Source organism: Orcinus orca, chromosome 12 (genome assembly GCF_937001465.1).
Source record: "Orcinus orca chromosome 12, mOrcOrc1.1, whole genome shotgun sequence".
NCBI lineage: Eukaryota > Metazoa > Chordata > Mammalia > Artiodactyla > Delphinidae > Orcinus > Orcinus orca.
Window position 1 is genome coordinate 81,895,942 of NC_064570.1, and position 19,578 is coordinate 81,915,519.

General features: G+C 41.3%; 1 protein-coding gene across 1 annotated transcript in view; it reads right to left on the minus strand.

Annotated features, from left to right (window-relative positions):
* Positions 1–19,578, minus strand: part of COL19A1 (collagen type XIX alpha 1 chain) — a 347,142-nt gene that overhangs the window by 101,375 nt on the left and 226,189 nt on the right. The window contains exon 15 of the mRNA XM_004270129.2: positions 5,204–5,257. Within this exon, the coding sequence (XP_004270177.1) occupies positions 5,204–5,257 (54 nt within the window). The remainder of the gene's footprint in view (positions 1–5,203; positions 5,258–19,578) is intronic.

Sequence of the window (19,578 nt, forward strand, 5' to 3'; positions counted from 1 at the left end):
TTGCCCCTCAATTACCAGCATCTCAATAAGAATAATTTTATGTATGCAGATTACATGTGTCTAAGTTTCAACTAAACCTTCCTCAAAGAGAGGAAAAGTTGCTATTAAGTATGGGAAGCTAAATTGGAGTAATATATATGACTTTGATGAAACAATACTTCATAAAGAAAATCTAATAACATTAGTTCAAAGATCTACTTTTAGTAAATATTCCTTTATTAGATTCTTTCCCCTAGAGAATGTACTCTCTCAGGGTGAAAGAGATTGTCCTTCCACACACACAAAGTTGTGGGAAATTCTTCTTTGTAAACAACTAATCTTTTTGGTACAAATGTTTCTTAAGAAAGTGAGAAAATACAAATTTGGCTTCAGAACAATCACAAATAGCATGGTTGGTTAAAATGTTTTAATTATTTGGGTTGCTTCAGGCCATTAGAGATTTCTTTCTTCTATTTTTTAAAAATCTTCATTGACACTCCCCAGAATAACAACACTACCTTTGATGTAGGGAACATCTCTAAAGCCCTGGAGGGGAGAATATTTTCTTGAAGAAATTGAGCAAAGTATGCTGTTATCAAAGGATCCATGCCTCCTAAAAACTCTTATTCCTTGGTTCTTTTCAGACAATCCCACTGGTCAGAGTAAATCAATAAAAAATTTTCCCTTAACTTTTCTGAAGGCTAATTGCTCAAACATATATAGTAAAATTATATACTATTCTGTTCACTCATTTGAGGGACATTATGTGTTATTTGATTATTGCTTAATAAGAGAGAAAATTAATATTTTTTTATAGTTCACATTGTCATAAGACATTCTAACACATGCTTTAGGAATCTCAGACGCCAGCCAGTAGGGTGAGTCAGACACCATCTCCCAGTCTCAGTCGGAAGGATCTTGGTGCCTACCAACCTTTCCTTCTTTCTCTTGTTACCTTCCTTCCTGTTGTGAAGGGGGGAGGGCTCATCTCACATAAGGTACAAAGTGGAAGAAGACAAACAAATGAAAAACAACAACATTTTGATCTAAAAATGCCCACAAGTAAAGGGGGACGTCTCTTAAGCTCTACGTCAGTTGTAATAAAATACAAATGACTAGTAAATACTATGATAGCTGCGATGGATCTCACTCTCTCTCAGCATTCCAACTACTGTGCCACTAGAGAGACCTATCAGGAAATCTGGCCCTGGGACTCTCCACTCAGAGCTCTTCACAGATTGTCCTGGCTTCTCGGGACATGTGGACCTCATAGCAGTTCTGCCAGGATGCTGCCCGGGCTGGACCCGACGTGTCAGTGCTGTGGTCAGAGCTGCCTGGCCGCCGCCTGCCCCACTCCCCGGGGCTCAGCTTTTGTTCAGGCTGCTTTCCTCTGTCAGCAGCTCCTAGCTTGCTCTCTCCTTCCCCTCTATTTGCTTTACTGGACAGACCTTCTCAACTTTTATAGAAAGAGCTTTATTGAGGTATAAGTGAGACACAAAGAACTGCACGTATTTAATGTGTACAATGTGATGAGTTTGGACAGATGCAAACACCTGTGATCTCATCACCACAACCAACGTAACTGACATACCCAGCACCTCCCAGCCTTCCCTTCTGTCCCTCAGTGTGTGCGTGTGTGCGTGTGTGTGGTAAGAACACCTAACATGAAATCTACCCTCTTAACAAGTTTTGAAATGCACAATACTGCATGGCTACCTATAGGCACTATGTCGTAGGGCAGATCTCTGGGATGTAATCATCCTGCATAACTGAAACTTTATACCTGTTGAATAACACTCCCCAGTACTCCCGCCCCTGTGTGTTCTCTGCTTCCATAAGTCTGACCATTTTAGAAATCTCAAAAAGTGGAGCCATGCAGTCTTTGTCTTTCGGTGAACTGGCTTATTTCACTCAGCATAACGCCCTCCGGGCTCATCCATGTGTCATGATGGGCAGGAATTCCTCCTTGTTTTTAAGGCTCAGCCTTTATGCTTCAGTTGTCAATTCCAGAAGAAAACCACCCTGGCGTTATCTTTTCCAAATTTTCTTCCTCTATTCACATTTTCTGTGAGTTAAACTTAAATACTTGAAGGGCAAGGACCACATCGTATTCATTTTTGCAAGCCTAGCTCCCAACAGTGTTAGGCACGTAGTAGGCCTTAAATAAATGTTTAATAGTTTGTGAAACTATTGAATGATGTGAATTAGAAGCAGGTTGATTTTTGTATAAGCTCATTTTCTTAAAGTGTTGGTTAATATGATCTTGAAAGGACTGATTTTGAAGAACTCTGTTCATTTCTAACCATTTGGGAAATAGCAGTCCTCTTGCTAAAGTACATTATGTTTAGGGAGATTAAACATGAAGGTGGCATAGAAGAATGTGGGGAGCCAGGTATTTCACCTTTCTTTTCAATGCTTCCCTTAACTAACTCCTGTAAGAATGACAAGGTGCTTCATAGGACTTTTTGCAGTATGGTGGTATGCATGTCATCTATTATGTGAATAACTTAAAAAAATACAAAAGCTGATGAAAAATGTACCCCAAGATAGAGTTTTGATAATACTTGTATCAGACAAAAGATATTTAATCCACTAGAGGAGTTATCCCACAATCAAAAAGACAAAGAGTTTCCATAAACCACAATTCTTATACAAAAATGAGCGGATGATATAGTCTAATAATTCTTTTTAAACAAGAGCTGACCTATGAATAAAAACCTTTTCTTTTCTGCATAGAATTTCCCCCCTTTTCTGGTAGTCTAACAAATTGGTATTTTATTATATTACAAAAGATAATAAACCACTTTTCTTTTAAATACCGTGTACTCAGGATTTAATGAACACTGTGTGTCAGACCCATAGCTGAGTTTAAATTCTAAATCTAATACTTGAAATAAAATAAGTACCTCTCTCTCCCAAACACTCTGGCAATCAAAACCTGTGGAATTGAATATTATAAACTCTTTCATATGGTCGCATATTTCTTAATCTTCTAAATTCTTCAGTAAACTCATTTGATCTACAGCTGAGGACTCATTCCAGGATGCGGTGTAATCCTCTTCTCTCCTAGACATTTGGCAAGCCTGTCATAAAGGCCTTCATCATTCAAATTCCTCCTCTGAGACAACAATTACCTTGTCTTGAAAGCAGCATCATGCATTTAGAAAACTATGGGAAAGTCTAATCTTGCCTGTTAGCTTGTACCAGCTTTTCTTGTTTATAGCACGAGACAATTACCGAAAATCCTACAATGAGTTCTCTCTTTTGCCAGAAAATTTGGGATAAAAATCAACAGAGCTGATTCCTTTAAAGACTGGATTCCAGGATGTCCAATTGATGCCATTTTCCCCCCAGTTGTTTCATAACCAGTATCAACTGACACCAGCACATTGCTAAGAGAACAATTTACTTGAACGGCTAAATGGATGAAATGAGATCATTGACAGAGCAGCAATCTTTTTCACCTTTGGCATGTGGCCACACCCTAAGTGACTCCTAAGGAGCTCAGTCTAGAGCCCTCTAGTGGTGGCGCAGGTGGTTCTAGCCTTTAAAAAGTCACTTATTTTCCCGTCTTCATTTTCTCATCTATGAAGTATATTCATTTGTTGACTCATTCATTAAATAATTAACAATTACATGCTACATGCCAGAAACTGTGCTAGACAATGATGATAAAATAGAGGTTCAAAAAATATTCACAGGGCAGTGGTCAGAAAGACAAGGAAAATAGGAGTCACAAAACAATGTGCTGTGTCTGCAGGAGGCATAAGCTCATAGGATTGCGGAGGATGACACCTCTCGTGCTGTGCTGAGAGCACCGGCAAGGGCTTCGTGGGAGACCTGGGGTCTGAGCTGAGTCCTGCAGGTGGGGAAGCTCACCTGGGCCTTGGGGAGAACATTTGCAACGTGCGGCATTTTGAGATCATAAAGGAAGATGACACTACAGGTTGCAAAAGAAGAAAGGGCACAGAGGAGGATAGACAAAGATAGGAAAAGGACAAACTTTGAAGGGACTAGAATGGCTGTAGAAGATATGGAATCCATCTGGAAGGAAAGGGAAGTTATTAAAGAGTTTTCAACCAAAGAGCTACGTGATCAGAGTTATGATTTAGAAATACTACCCCACTTGTAGAAGGTAGAGGCAATGAGACAGCTGGGAGAAGGCTATAAAAATATAGATACAAATTGACAAGGGCCTAAATAAGGAAGTGGTATGAGGAATGAGAGCTAATGGGAAGTAGAATTGACATGATTTAGGAACTATTTGGATGTGGAGGATGAGAGAGAGAAAAAAAAAATCTAGGGTCGTTTTTAGAGTTTAGTTTTGGACAGGCTATGTTTGTAGTACACAGGAGACCTCCAAGTGGAGATACTGAGCAGGCCGTGGGGTGCAGGAGCCTGGAACTCAGGAGGAATGTTTGGGTGGAAATAGAAGACTGGGATTCTTTAAACCATACAACGTATAAATAAGGGAAGGGGGAAGAGCTTTACGGAAGGAGACAAAAAGGATGGCCTCAAAGGTAGGAGAAAACGATCAGTGTCAATGAACCAAGAGAATAGAGAGTTTCAAGGGTAGAACAGTCAACAGCGTCATTTCCTACACAGCAGTGAAATAAGGTGAAGCCTGAAAGGCACTCAGGGAATCTCGTGACTCAGAGATATTGGTGATCATGGAGAATGCAGGGCCAGCGAAGTAGCTTGGACATAATCCAGACTCTAGTGGGTTGAAGAGTTAGCAGAGCCACAAGAAATTGCACACTTCCTCTAGAAGCTTGGGGTAAAGGATGAGATGAGCTAATTGGCTACACGATCTTTATGGCTCTCTTTAGCAACAATATTCTATGAAATTCTACTGGCAAAATAGCTGTGTCAAGAAAAGTAGGCATGCTTCCCCAGATGTCTGACTGACCACCAGCCTGGATGTTAAGAAGTTGAGGAGATGGGGCTCAGGTGGGTTCAGCACAGGGTTTGCTGATCTGGGACTTGGCTTGGGGCGCCCATGCAGGCAGTACACTTGCTCCTGTCCAGGAATGGAGTGGGCAGGGGGTGCAGCCGGCCACCAGCCTCCCTGATCTCTTGGTTGGTGGTGGTGGGAGGTGTAGGGAGCACAACCATGTTAAACAGTGGAAAGATGGAAATTATTATCTACAGGGGATTAAGATAACCTTTAGATGAACACACAGCAGTACAGAGGGACTCATGAAATACCCTACTGTTTACTCACAGGTGGTCCTGGAGGCCCTGGTTTTCCTGGAGGACCTGGTTTTCCTCGTCTTCCCTAGAAACCAAAGAGAAACAGACAACAGCTACTGTGATTCCATTTTATTTTAAGATGAGACAATATTAAATGGCAATTTTAAAGACTAAAAATTAACTAAAAGTTAAAAAACAATTCCAAGTCCACATGACCTTTAAAGACCTGTGAAGTCTAAAAGCTCTGAGACAATTTTTAACAGCCAAGATGAGAAAAACAGTGCCTGGAACGAATAAACTGTGACTCTTATGAGCAGCCCTTTAAAGGCTGTCTACTTTGGTACTCTAGCAAAGTAATATAAAGTATCTGAAAGATGGGCTAAGATGGGCGTTTTATCTGATAATTCAGTGGGTTCAGGTGCAATAATAAATGCATTTATCATCTTAAATTGGTATTTCTCAAAGAGTGATCTGAATTCCAATTTTATAGGAGCTTCCTGAGGGTGCTATCAGGTATTAAAAATACACTTTTCTGGGCTCCATCCTGGACTTACTGGTTTAGAATCTCTGGGGAAGGGATCCATGAATATGCATTTAAAAAACCCCTTCAGGCAATACTCATACTCACTAAAGTTTGAAAAGCACTTCCGTAAGCCATCTTATAATTATATATGTTGTGAAAAGCACATTAACTAGCTCTTTTCTTCCCTTTGGATGATTAAGCTGTTTTATAAATGAAATAAAATGTTCACTCCTTGCTTATTAATCTTCATTATTGTAAGTGAATGTTAACTCCCCAAGTTCACAACTAGCTAAATTCCAATTACAAGAGCCAGAATGACATTTCTAAGTACCTGTGTATCTATATCATTTAAAAAACATTGATTTATTATACATTTATTTTCTTAATTATTTTCTTTCCTTTATCATAGAAGGAAGCAAGCTTAGGTATGGATAGCACACATTTTGAATGAGAAACATTTCTGAGCAGGTTTTCTAATTCTGTTTCATTGTTACTAATAACTTTATTTTATTACCATATTGGTAGTATGTTAATACATATTAAGGCTTGTTGTTACTTAAAAGGTAGAAGTATTAGGCTGATCTTTCAACTCTCTTTGGGGAGAACTGTAAGCATAAACACGGAAAGGCCCATTTCACTGACAGATTTTCTTGCTCTGAAAGAGTCAGGCTTGATCTTTCTGGCCTTCAGCTAAGCTTGGAGTTGGGTAGGAAATGCAATACCCACTGAAGCAGCAGATTAAGGTCTGGAAGGTAGGTAAGTAAATGAGACACTGTGATTGGGTGGGAAATGCTTCCATTAATTGCTGAAGGCAAGTTGAGTACATACTGTCAAGGACTCCATATAAAAATAGCAGCTGTATTCATAAAAACTCCTGGCTAACAACTACAGAACAGATTTTTTAAAAAATTTCATTAAAACCAGAAATAAAATGAGTAGTTATTTTCATGTACCTTCTGTTTTAGAGATCTGAACCTTGGATTTCCTTTGGGGGGTTGTAAGATTGGAATGAATATATAATTTAATATTCTGTATACTGAATAAAAGTTACACACATGGACATAATTTTCTTGTTTTGCAGTTTACACATTCTGAAAATCAATATATTGGGTCTTTTAGTAAATGCAAGTCCATCAGCCCCTGAGGATTAATCAATGATAAAACGTTTGTTTACTTGGAAAGTGGAAGCACCGTAATTTATTCATTTACAAGAGCACAAAGAAACAAAATCGGTGACATTGGAGTAGGTGATTGGTTCTTTCTTTTAGGTTGAGGTAAGTTAAAACCATAGGATAAACTTTGTGTGCAGTCTCCTTTCCTTAAAGGAGACATATATATTGATTTGGGCAGGAAGTGGAGAAAATGAGGTTATTGATCAACTTTTATCACAGAGTTAATGTTTAAGATAAACCAAGTCTCAGATATTGTAGCATAACATTGTCATGTCTTAACATGAGTAGACGCATTCATGGTTCAGTATGGTACGGGCAAGCTTCCAAACTCTTGCACATCGCTGCTGATTTACATCATTGTTCAAAGCCTTGCGACTGTCAAGAGTGTGCGGATGTGTCTCTGGAAGAGCACAGGGGAACGCTGACTGTCTTTATGCCTCCTTGCTAACAGCAGACATGCAGGTAAGATGTTTTTGAGGATCGTCAAATTATTGGAACATACTGTACACAGCTGACTTCAGCCAGCACGTATTTTCAGTTTCAATGTGGTTTCTAGGCTTGAATTTCTAGTAACATCCTGAAGCAGATTTGAATACTTTTTTCTTTTTCAGCTTTACTCAGATATAATTGGCATGTAACATTGTGTAAGTTTCATGTGTACAAGTGATGCCTTCATACACTTATATGTTAGGAATAAAGTTAGTGAATACCCCCGTCAGCCTACATAATTACCATTTGTGTGTGTGTGTTGAGAACATTTAAACTCTACTCTCTCAGCAACTTTCAATATTGTTAACTATAGTCACCATGCTGTATATTAGATCCCCAAACTTATTCATCTTCTAACTGGAAGTCTGTGCACTTTGACCGGCATCTCCTCATTTCCCCGTCCTCAGCCTTTGGCAGCCAACATTGTCTCTGTGTCGATGAATTAGGCTTTTTTAGATTCCATACTCTGGGGCTGGGGCTGTGCCTGGGAGGGCCAGGGAATAGCCTCCTGACGTCGATAGAGGGGCTGTTTTTGCGTGTTTCTTTCCACTTCGGTCTCCTCTTATTTCAGGCCCTTCATTCTAGACCCACTGTAAAGTGAGACAAGAAGTGGGCACTCGGATGTGGGTTGGGATGAAAATCCCAGCACATAACAGAAAAATGCTGAGCTGGGTGCGGCCTTCCTGGCTAGGGTGCCTGGTCCCAGGTGGCCATTTGTTCAGAAGCAATTGATCAGTTGGAGTCTGGCTCAATCTCCAAATGGATGGTTTCAGCAGCATTACAATTAGGCTAAGCCAATACTTTTCTGAAAATTGGGAGTATGAAGCATAAAAGGCAGATTTACCATATCAGGTTGCCCTGGAAACCTCAAAGTGCTCAACACGTACGTTTCCTGTTTGGCAACAGTGTAAAGGTTATCAGACTGCAGCTTAGGTATTTGTCTAATGATTTAAGCCCAGGGGTGCTCTAACCCGATCACACATCAGCATCCTCGGGAGACCTAGCAGAAACAGATTGCTCTCCCCACTTCCAGAGTTTCTGACTCAGCAGGTCCGGGGTGGGACCTGAGAACTCACATTTATAACAAGTTCCCAGCAGTACTGATGCTACTGGCCTTGAGACCACACTGTGAGAACTCCTGTTCTAAGCCTCAACCTCTTATTTCATATTTAAAGTCAGGCAATCTTGTATAGCCCTTAATCTTGTAAACCTTGTAGCTCAGAACAAAAGAGCTGGGTTGGTTTTGTGACTGCGTGGAACTTTAAGAATAAAAACCCCATTGTCAACTTCAGGACCTCCTGGATTGGAATCCCAGCCTTTTCTTTTATGGAAGGTTCTTGGGTCAAGATGTCCTTGCTGTAAAATTGGTACTTACCCATTGAAGCCTGTTTGTGAAGAATTAAAAAAGAGATCATGTGTAAAATTCCTGCCACGCACACAGCCATTAGGATGGCTAGTTTCAAAAAACAAAATAAGCGTTCGTGAGGATCTGGAGAAACTGGAATGCTCGCGCACTGCTGGCGAGATTGTAAAATGGAGCAACTGCTATGGAAAACACTGCGCAGATTTTTAAAATAATGAAAAGTAGAATGACCATGTGATACAGAAATCCCACTTCTGGGTCTATATCCAAAGGAATTGAAAACAGGGTCGTGAAGAGATATCTGCACACTATGTTCATACGCAGCACTATTCAGAATAGCCAAGAGGTAGAACCAATCCAAATGTCCATTAACAGATGAGTGGATAAACAAAATGTGGTACATACGATGGAATATTATTCAATTTTGAAAAGGAAGGACATTCTGATACATGCTACAACATGGATAAACCTTGATGACATCATGCCAATCGAAATAGGCACAGTGAAATAAGTCAGTAGAAGACAAATACCGTATGATTTCGCTTATATGAGGTACTTAGAGTAGCCAAATTTACAGAAGCAGAAGGTAGAATGGTGGTGGCCAGGGGCTGGGGGGCGGGGGTTAGGGGAAGTCATTTAATGGGAGCAGAGTTTTAGTTTTACAAGATGAAAAAGTTCTGAAGATCTTTTCACAACAATGCGGCTGTACTTAACACTAATGAACTGTACAGCTGAAAATGGTTAAGATGGTAAATTTTATGCTATGTGTTTTTCTCCACAATTAAAAACAACAACAACAACACTCCTACTATAATATCTGACACAGTGGGAATAATAAATGTTAGTTTCTTTTCTCCCTGCCCTTCTACCATTCTTTATCCAATTATCCTTTTTTTTTCCATTTAAAAATGTTGATAATATATCAAGAAAACCTTCTAAAATCTGTGTTGTGCATCAGTTAAAAAACGTAACCAACTGTCAACCTTGCATAGGGGATTTTTTCATCTAAAACAACAATCAAGATGCCCATTAAGAGTAGAAATAGAAAAAGTAAATTGTAGATTATTCATACAGTGGAATACTATATAACAGTGGAAATGAATGGAATACAACTATATGCAACAATATGGTTAAATTGTGTAAACACAAGGTTGATCAATTCATATAAGGCATAAAAGCAGGCAATACTAAGCTAAGCTGTTAGAAGTTGCAATAGGTCACCCATGTGGGAGTGGGGAGCGACTGAGATCATCAGACTAAGATGCGGACGTTCTGTTTCTTGAACTGTGTGCAGGTTACAAGCGTGTTCTTGATTTGCGAAAAATCAACAAGTGGTCTCCTTAGGATACATACATTTTTCTGAATGTTTGTTATACTACAATAAAAATTTAAAAAAAATGAAACCAGGAGATTTCCACGATGGAGTGATTTTATTTGAATTATCAGATGACTTCATCCATCTGCATTTGCTGTGTACATGACCACAGAGGGTCAATACTGTCAGGAAGGAAAAAAAAAACAACCCAGGCCTATTTAAATAAATGACATCTACACATTTTCAACAGTAAAAATAACTTGATGCTTCCAGGATGACTTGCAGTATGAGAGCACATGTATCTTAAATTAGCCACGTGATTTATAAACACTTGACCATCCAGGAGCATTAAGAAGGGAAGAATGCAAATAATGGGCGACTGGTACTTATCTGACAGATGGTTTTTGCTGTTGATGACGACGAGGACAACTTACAGTAGTAATCGTACCGAAATAAAGGGTGGTATGCAGCCCTCAAGCCCACAGAGGAGACACGTGTGTAAGTAATCTCTCTAAATTGCCAGGTCTTCTAATGCAGCTGGCTCCTCTCCAGAATTCCCCTGTTCCCATGTGTGTATTCAGCACAGTCTTAGGCATCAACTCAGCCTGAACAAGGTACCAAGGAGATGTCGAGGAAGAGGAGACAGGGCCTTGACTGGCACCCACAACTGTGAAGTAGGTGTTAATTACACAGGAAAACATTACAGACCATCTGGGAAGTTTAGTTTTCTTTTTTTACATTGTGAACGGAAATAAGATTAATGACTGATGTAAAAGGTTAGCACATTTTGAAATCAACGATATGTGAAAAAATGGGAACGGAATACTTACATGAGGAATGCATAACATCTTAAGTGAATTTTATTTCTCAACATCTTTAAAAATACATCTAAGACAGCAATGAGGCTAGTCATAATGGTCTCCTTATTTCAGGGATCAGACAAGTGGCTCTTGTAAGGACACGGGAAGAGGATGTAATTCAACATGAACAAAGAATCTGAAATAGGTTTAGGGCTAAGGGAAGATGAATCCATATTGTGATGCTATTCCTGATATTGCTTTTCTCATTTAGGTTGGGATCTTAAAATTTCTAAATCATGTCACAATTTCCCCATCTCTCTTTTTTTTTTTTTTTTTGGCGGTACGTGGGCCTCTCACTGCTGTGGCCTCTCCCGTTGCGGAGCACAGGCTCCGGACGTGCAGGCTCAGCGGCCATGGCTCACGGGCCCAGCCGCTCCGCGGCATGTGGGATCTTTCCGGACCGGGGCACGAACCCACGTGCCCTGCATCGGCAGGCGGACTCTCAACCACTGCGCCACCAGGGAAGCCCTGTTCTCTTCCTTTGGATGGACTCTACCAGTAACTAATGTGGCTTTTCAAAACAAGTTAGAAATGTGACAATATTAACTAAACCCCCTCAGCTATAACTGAATGAATGATAATCTGAATAAACGGTAACACTTCATCGAAGCGCTGGACTGGGCCAGGTGGTCTGGTCTGTGGTCAGCATGGTCTACAGTCACTGTTTAGCATTCCTATGACATTATCATGGTGGCACCAATTTGGTCACAAAGATAAGTATAATTAAGGTCTGACCTCTTAAGTCCCTTCTGACTGGATGAACCCCAAATCACCTTTTCCTTGTGTGCTCCAAGCTGTGCATGTACCAAGAAACATAAAAGCCTATGACAAATGATTATTAAAATGGTTACCATTGATCAGATGCTTCATGGGCCAAGCCCTGAGTGCTAAGCATGGACTTACGCTATTTCATTTAATCTGCTCCAAACTACTGTGGGTGAGTGATACTGTTCCCATTTTACAGAGCACGAAAGATTAAACATCTAGCTCCAAATCACCCTGCTCTTATTTGGTGGGGCTAAAATTTAACCCCAAGTGTGTCTGATCTTAAAATCCGTAACCCTCAGGATGAAGGTGTCCTTGGGGGGGCATATCCTGGTCATTCACGATTTCAGTTACTTTGCCGCTCTAATTGTTGAGTTTCTCTTGTTTTCTCACCACCAAGCCAGATTTTTAAATGTCCCATCGCCTTACGACTTTGCCCTTTGGGGAATTCAGGTCTTTCTAGTTCTATCAGCTGCCCCCCTGATGGCTGCTTGCCTTTGTCTTGCGCCAGCAGGACAACCACAACCTTCCACTTAGACTGGACTCCCTACGGTCTTGCCAAACCACCAATTCTCTCTGTCCCAATCGCGGGCTCTGTTTTCTATCCTGCCATTGCCAACCTCAGCCAATGCACTTGGTTCATCCCGGCTCAGGGGTGGGGCAGGTAGGGCATGGCTTAGCTGCTTCCTGACCATCTGTGATACATTTTATTGTGCGGCAGTGAGAGGGGGGACGCTCCCTCCGTATTTGGAAGTTCGCAGGGGGATGCTTGCAGGCCGGAGGAGGAGAATAGGGCTTGGACTCTGCCTTCCTTGTCCGAGAACTATGCCCATGCCCTGGGGTCCCCATCTCCAAGCACTCATAGGCCTCAAGCATCTTTCATTTTTATTCAGGAAACTGTTACATTTTTAGACTTAGAGAGTGGATGAAATCAACACGTAGAGGGACAAATAATGCACATAAACTGCTAGTGTCTTATTTAAAAGAAATGTTAACATGAAAACGATGTGATGAGGTTCCTCAACAAATTTCAGACGGGTCAGAGCTTGAGCCAGTGTATAAGAAGGAATTCAGCCTTACCAGTCAGCACTGGAACAAAGAAATCATTAATGACATTTCATATCTTGATTTCAATGAAGCTAAATTTATAGAAGTGCATTTTCAGTATTTTTGAGTCACATACTTTAACAAATGAAATGTACCCTCAAGGGGTGGAATTTTAGAACTGCAGTTTCAAAGAGAAAGACTGAATTGAGCAACACCAAATAAATTCATAGGAATACATTTTGCAGCTATTCAATAACTTCCCGTAAACAGAGAGAATCCCCAAGGATCCGTAAGATGCAGTATGAAGGTCACCCAATTTTGCTACAGAAGAACTTTCAGTGCATAATTCTCAATCCATCAACTTAAATTTAATGGATTAAATCCCACTTGGATATTTAAATGCCCACTTCAAACCCTATCCAAAAAATGAGTAAATGTGTTCAGCAGAAATGTACTGTCTGTGTTTTACATACTGTTCTAGGGGAAAATATATGAATAAGGCCTGGATCTTGCTTTCAGGGTAGAAGAGGAGGGACAGCTATTGACAACAGCTATTTGGAGAGTGTTGTTCATTTGGTTGTAGGTAAACTCAGGAGTTCTGGGGAGGGAAGGTGAGAATTAAGTTGCTTCCCAAACCTTTCAGTAACCCTCTCAGCCTTTCGTTTGACAGGGGAAGTGGCGGGGGGTTGGTCACCGGGATGGGATGGGAGGGAAATGCGGGTGGAGGAAGCCATCTGCACCCCCTTGGCAATGAGATGGGGTGCTAGACCCTGAAGAGTCCCCTCAGACAGGAACAGCTTCCATGGACACTTGTGCCCCTATACAGATGTGTGTCCTCTTTGGTCCTTTTGTCCTCTGATACTTATTGCCAACCTTTCAATCAACTGGGCTTGGAAGGCATTTCCCGCCACCACTCCTTGTGCTTTCATGATGGACTTAAGTATTGGGACTCTGTATTGATGACCTTCAAAAACTGAATGCTTGTGGACCTGCCATTATGTAAATACTGGGTATGTTTTTTCTTGACTTGAATACTCTTTTCATTTCCTTAAACCTGACACCCAAGGTCACTTGCCAGTGTGACTGGGTAAGAGGAACTCTGAGTCTGACCTCTTCCAGCTGCTTTCCCACAGTCTCTTTCTCCTTCAGCTCCGACCTTTTCCCAGAGTAAGGTTAGAGTGTCTTGGGAAAGCTGGTACCTCAGTTGGCCCTGCCAGCCCCAGCTGCGGGTCATTTGCTGGATTCTTTTTATGTTCTCCTTTGACTTCTCAGTCCCCTTTAGAGAAGTATCCTTCAGGCAGAAACCGCAGCTACATCTTATGCTGAGCGTCCTGCTACACAGGACGTACATCCATCCATCCCTATACAGACATCCCTAAAGCCTAACCAACACCTACTCACAGGACTGACCTTCCTACGTACTTGCCCCAGGCCCCAGCGAGTGACTGTCCTTGTCAAAGGGGTGGTGAGGGGCCTGTGTCCCTCTGCTGGTTTCCCTGGTAACCGATGAGCCCACCTGACGTCAACTCCCCTATAACTGGAAATCCCTCCAGGACCTTGCTTCAGACGTGTAAGCGCCCCGATCCATGAAGCCACTGATGTCTCTGTTGCTGACTCCGGGCTCTTTCTTCGGTCTTAAAGCTGGGCAAATGCAGGCCTTCTAGGCCTGCAGCCCAACAACCTACCACCTCTTCACTGTGTTTTTGTAGAACATATTTCCCATTCTCAGCTGGCATGTTCCCAGATTCCTTCATTAATTCGTTCAACAAACATTTAATGAGTCCTTACTGTGGGCCAGATCCTTCTCTGTGCTCTGGAAATACCCTGAATCCATTCTGTCCTCAGAGAGCTTATATTCTAGCAGAGACAGTGATAGAAATAGATAGCACCTGGTCCTTTCTCTCTGCCAGACACCGTTCAAAGCAATTTATATCTACGTATTCATTATATCTTCAAAGTCCTCGTAATATCTTTGAGGTGTCTCTGTTTTACGGATGAGGCAACTGAGTGACAGAGCAGCTTGCCTGAGGTCACACGTCCAGATAAGCAGCAGAGCTGGGACTTGAACTCAGGTAACCTGGCTGTGTCATCCCTGATCATCCCCCCCTGTTATACTGACTGCGTATCTGATAACTACACGAGGAGAGATATAAATTCTGGATGGCAACAAGAATCATAAAAAGTAAAGCAGGGTAAAGGGATACAGAGTTAGATAGGGTGGTGTGCCGTTTCAGATAGAAAAATCAGGGGAGGTCTCAGCAGACACCTGAACCAAGCGAGTCCGTGGGCTGTGCAAGGGCTGAGAAAGGACATCCAGCAGACGGAACAGTGAGAACAAAGCCCTGGGTGGCTGGAGAAGCACAAGCCGTGGATGGGTGGCAGGCAGGGCAGATTAGCTGAGCCTTGAAGACTGTGGTGAGGGCTTTGTGTTTTCTTCCTTTGATTGTCTTGGGAAACCATTGGGAGTTGTCGTAAAGGGGCCGCATCATGAGGTTGACCTAAACACTTGCCTGTGTAGATTAGCAGCCACTAGGGTAAAACTGCTACAGACTGATCATGTAATTCAGAGGCTCAACAGAACTGACTGTAGCTTATCTGATTTAGGTCGCTCGCAGGAACATTTCCTTCCATTTGTGCAGATAATCAAGAGTTGAGTATCTGTACAGCATTTTGTGATGGTTAAGTTTATGTGGTGCCCAGATATTTGGCCAAACATTTTTCTGAATGTTTCTGTAAAGGTGGTTTTTGGATGAGATTAGCATTTAGATGGTGGATTCTGAGCGCAGCAGGCTGCCCTCGATAAGCTGTGCGGGTCTCGCCAATTGGTCCAAGGCCTGAATGGAACAAAGACTGACCTCCCCAAGGCAAGAAGGAACTCTGCCTGCAGACGGCCTTTGGACTTGAACTGCAACTCTTCACTGGGTCTCCAGACTACCAGACTACTCTATAGATTTTGGATTTACCAAGACTCTACAATTGTGTGAGCCAATTCTCTCTGTCTCTGTCTCTCTGTATACACATCCTGATGCTTTCATTTTTCTGGAGAACCCTGACTAATACCCATTTCCATTTATAAGTACGAAGTATTTTTTACCTTCCTTTAACATCTTACGTTACTGAATATAATATCTATTATTCTCTGATATTTACCCAGTCCATTGTTTTTGACCGAAAAAATGATATAAGGAAATGAGATCTATTTCATCCTTCACTGTGAACAACGGTTTTCAAATAGAGAATGCTGCATTGTTTAAGTAATCCTGCAAGACTTATATAAAGATATTTATAATTTAATGAGCTTGTACTCAAGGGAAAAATATGTTCTTGAAACATGTCAGGATGAATTTTCAAGGGAAAGACCTAATTAGCAGTGTCTGAAGTGTATGTCATCACATTTAGAAAACAAGGACTGGTCCCTGTAGACAGAATGGTGAGTTAGACTTTAAAGCTTTAACTACTCCCGTTAATATGTATGATTAACGAGCAGTCTGTCAGTTGGTTGCCCTCACTAAAGCAAAAGACCTTGCAGGGGGGAAAAAAAGGATGTTTAAATTAATGTACACAGAAATATGCAAATGCAGTTTATAATCTTTTTTATATTATGATTAATTAATAACTTTAGAGTCTTTACTGTGAAAGGATGCCATAGCTTGAACACTTTTTAAAATATAGAATCAAGGCTATAAAGATGTCTGAAAGTAACAGATGGCCACAGGTCCCAGTGACTTTACAAATGAGAACTCTGGGAAGCTAATGAAAGCAAAAAAACTCTCAATGTTAGATCATGGCTGAGAAATCAAAAGCTGGGGAAAAAAGTATAAATGGAAGTAGTTATGTCATTATCTTTTCCTTACATATAATAAAATATTTTTACCTGATGATTATTTGGAGAAAATCATATTGAAGAAACAAGAGTTAAGCCCATTTAAGGGAGAGAACATAGGTGGTGGGCTCTATTTGATGTCAAGATCTTCAGAGGCAAAGAGAAAAATCCAGTCATGTGTGTAAATGATTCTAAACATAACATTATTTGGTAATAGCTGCACGTTCATTTGGATATCTGGGTTTCTGAAGACAGAACCTTAATTTAAATCCTTCAGAAACACTGATAACTAAAACTACAAGAGCTAAGGTTGAAAGCAATCAAAATTACAGATCTGGGGCTTCCCTGGTGGCACGGTGGTTGAGAGTCCGCCTGCCGATGCAGGGGACGCGCGTTCGTGCCCCGGTCCGGGAAGATCCCACATGCCGCGGGGTGGCTGGTCCCGTGAGCCATGGCCGCTGAGCCTGCGCGTCCGGAGCCTGTGCTCCGCAACGGGAGAGGCCACAGCAGTGAGAGGCCCGCGTACCGCAAAAAACAAAAACAAACAAACAAAAATTACAGATCTGTTTTGTACCAAAATGAGAAATCAACTTCCAGAAGAACATAAATGAGTGGGAAATTCAGTAAACAGATAACCTTGCGTCAGTGATAAGCATTGCTGCATTTATTAAGTGCTTACTCTATGAATATTGAGATTAAAGAGAAAATTAGACACAGATCCTACCTTTGAAGGTTTGGGGGGCTTTTAGTCTAGTATTAATTTCTCTTCTTTCCTGTCTACCAGATTTTCTCCACACAAAAAATCAAGGCTGCTTAAAGACATTCAAGAAAAGAGAACAGTAGCTTATAACTATTTTCAAGAGCTGGAGGTTGCATTAAACTTGGCCAAAACTGATATTTCTATTTTGGCATACTTTAATTATGTGGTGTACTTGCCCATGGTCATGCTTTTTCTGTACAAAGGTAGAGGCGAATATAGATTTTAACTCATATATTTATGACAAAATAATTGATCATTGATTAACAATAAAAACAGAATGGAAAAGTGCGCTGTACTAAGAAGGGAGAGACCTGGCCATTAGTACCGTCTCTTGTATTTATCAGCTAAGCAAACCTGAGCCAGTTATATCATCTCTCACCCTTAACCGTTTATTTATTTATTTTTTTAAAAAAAGGACTAATAACATACCTGCCTAAAAACATTGGGCTGGAATATATGAGCACCTGGGAAATATTTACTGTAAGAGAAATACCAAAGTTTGAAAAGAGCGTTCCATAATCTTTCCCCATAAATTTTCTTGAAGGCAGAGGGATGGTGCCTGGCAACAAGTAAGTTCTCCATCGGTGCCCACCCATCCTTCTGGACAGAAGGTTCCGAGCTTTCCTGGAGAGGTTACACTGCGTAGGGACATGCGGAAGGTGGTCCAACACATTCAGATATAGAGCTAGTGGATCAATTACATTTTTGGCAAATACCAAAGAAAAATATATCCCAAATACTCATTTTGAAATTTAGTACTTTGAGGCTACCCTCCTGGCCTAAACCAAAACTTTACGTAGAATGTGCTGACACTAATATTTCAGCCTGGCTGACTCATGGGTAAGATATGTCTGCAGAAATGTTTTTCAAAGAGTAATAATATTCAGCCATCAGCTAGCCTGTTCTCTTCCCTGAACACTGGTCAGAATTGGCAGGATGGCCAGTCGGGTTAGAACTGAAATTTTCAAATGTAAATAATATTTTGCCTAAAAATGTGGTATCCATAGCTTTGGCCTCACTCTTGGAATGAAATTAATATTCTAGATTTTACAAAGGACAAACTAGGGCCCTTACTAAGAGCAAAAGCCCAGCTCCTTGCCACGGCCTGCAGGGCTCTGCCCCACATCCGCTGCTCTCACACCCGGCCAGCCACACAGCTTCCTGCAGCTCCTTGAACTTTCCACCTCAGGCCTTGGCACTGTCTGCTTCCCCCAGATTTCCACAGAGCTGGTCCCTCACCTCTTAGATCTTTGCTCCCAGGTCATCCTTGCAACGTGGCTTTCTCTGACCTCCTCACAACACTCCCTAACCCCTTCCCCTGCTTTCTTATTCTCAGTTGCATGTGTCACCACCAACCATTCTAAGACATTTATTTTGTTACTGTCTGTCTTTGTAATAGATTGCAAGCTCCATGAGGGTAGAGGTTTTTGTCTATTGCAGGGGTTGGCCAAGTTTTCCTGTAAAGGGTAAGAGAGTAAATATTTCAGTCTGGCACAATACTCTGTTGTTGTAGAATAGTCACAGACAACATGTAAGCAAATGAGCGTGGATGTGTTCCAATAAAACTTTATTTACAAAAACGCATGGACCAGATTTGGCCTAAGGGCCATCGTTTGCTGAGTCCCAGTCTATTGCTTTCACTGGCTATCTCCAGTGGCTACAATAATGCCTGGCAAATTGTAGGTGCTCAAGAAATACTTGTTCTAATTTTTGGCCTGAGCTAACAATTAAAATGGAATTAAGTGTAACGCTTTGGAAAGGTACCAGGCAAATGAAGAGCCTGTACTAATGAGGAAAACAGTGTGATCTCATTCATTACTGTACTTTTAGACAAGGATCAACACCAAAACTGTGGGATTAATTATGTCTCAAAAATTCTTTAGGATCTGGTGATTTTTACGCGGGCCTCTCACTGCTGTGGCCTCTCCCATTGCGGAGCACAGGCTCTGGACGCTCAGGCTCAGCGGCCATGGCTCACGGGCCCAGCCGCTCCGTGGCATGTGGGATCCTCCCAGCCCGGGGCACGAACCCGCGTCCCCTGCATCGGCAGGCGGACTCTCAACCACTGCGCCACCAGGGAAGCCCTGGTGGTGTTTTTAATCATTATTTTTTTAGTGTTGTTGTAGAGAACACAAGACAAAAATTTCATTAGTACTTTGAAATTATTTTGCTGAAAAATTTTTTAAAATGCAGGTCTATAAAAAGAGTAACATAACAAATGATTATCTTCCCACAGCACGGAATTAACAACTGGTAGTATTTTGCAATATTTTCTTCAAGTCTTTTTTA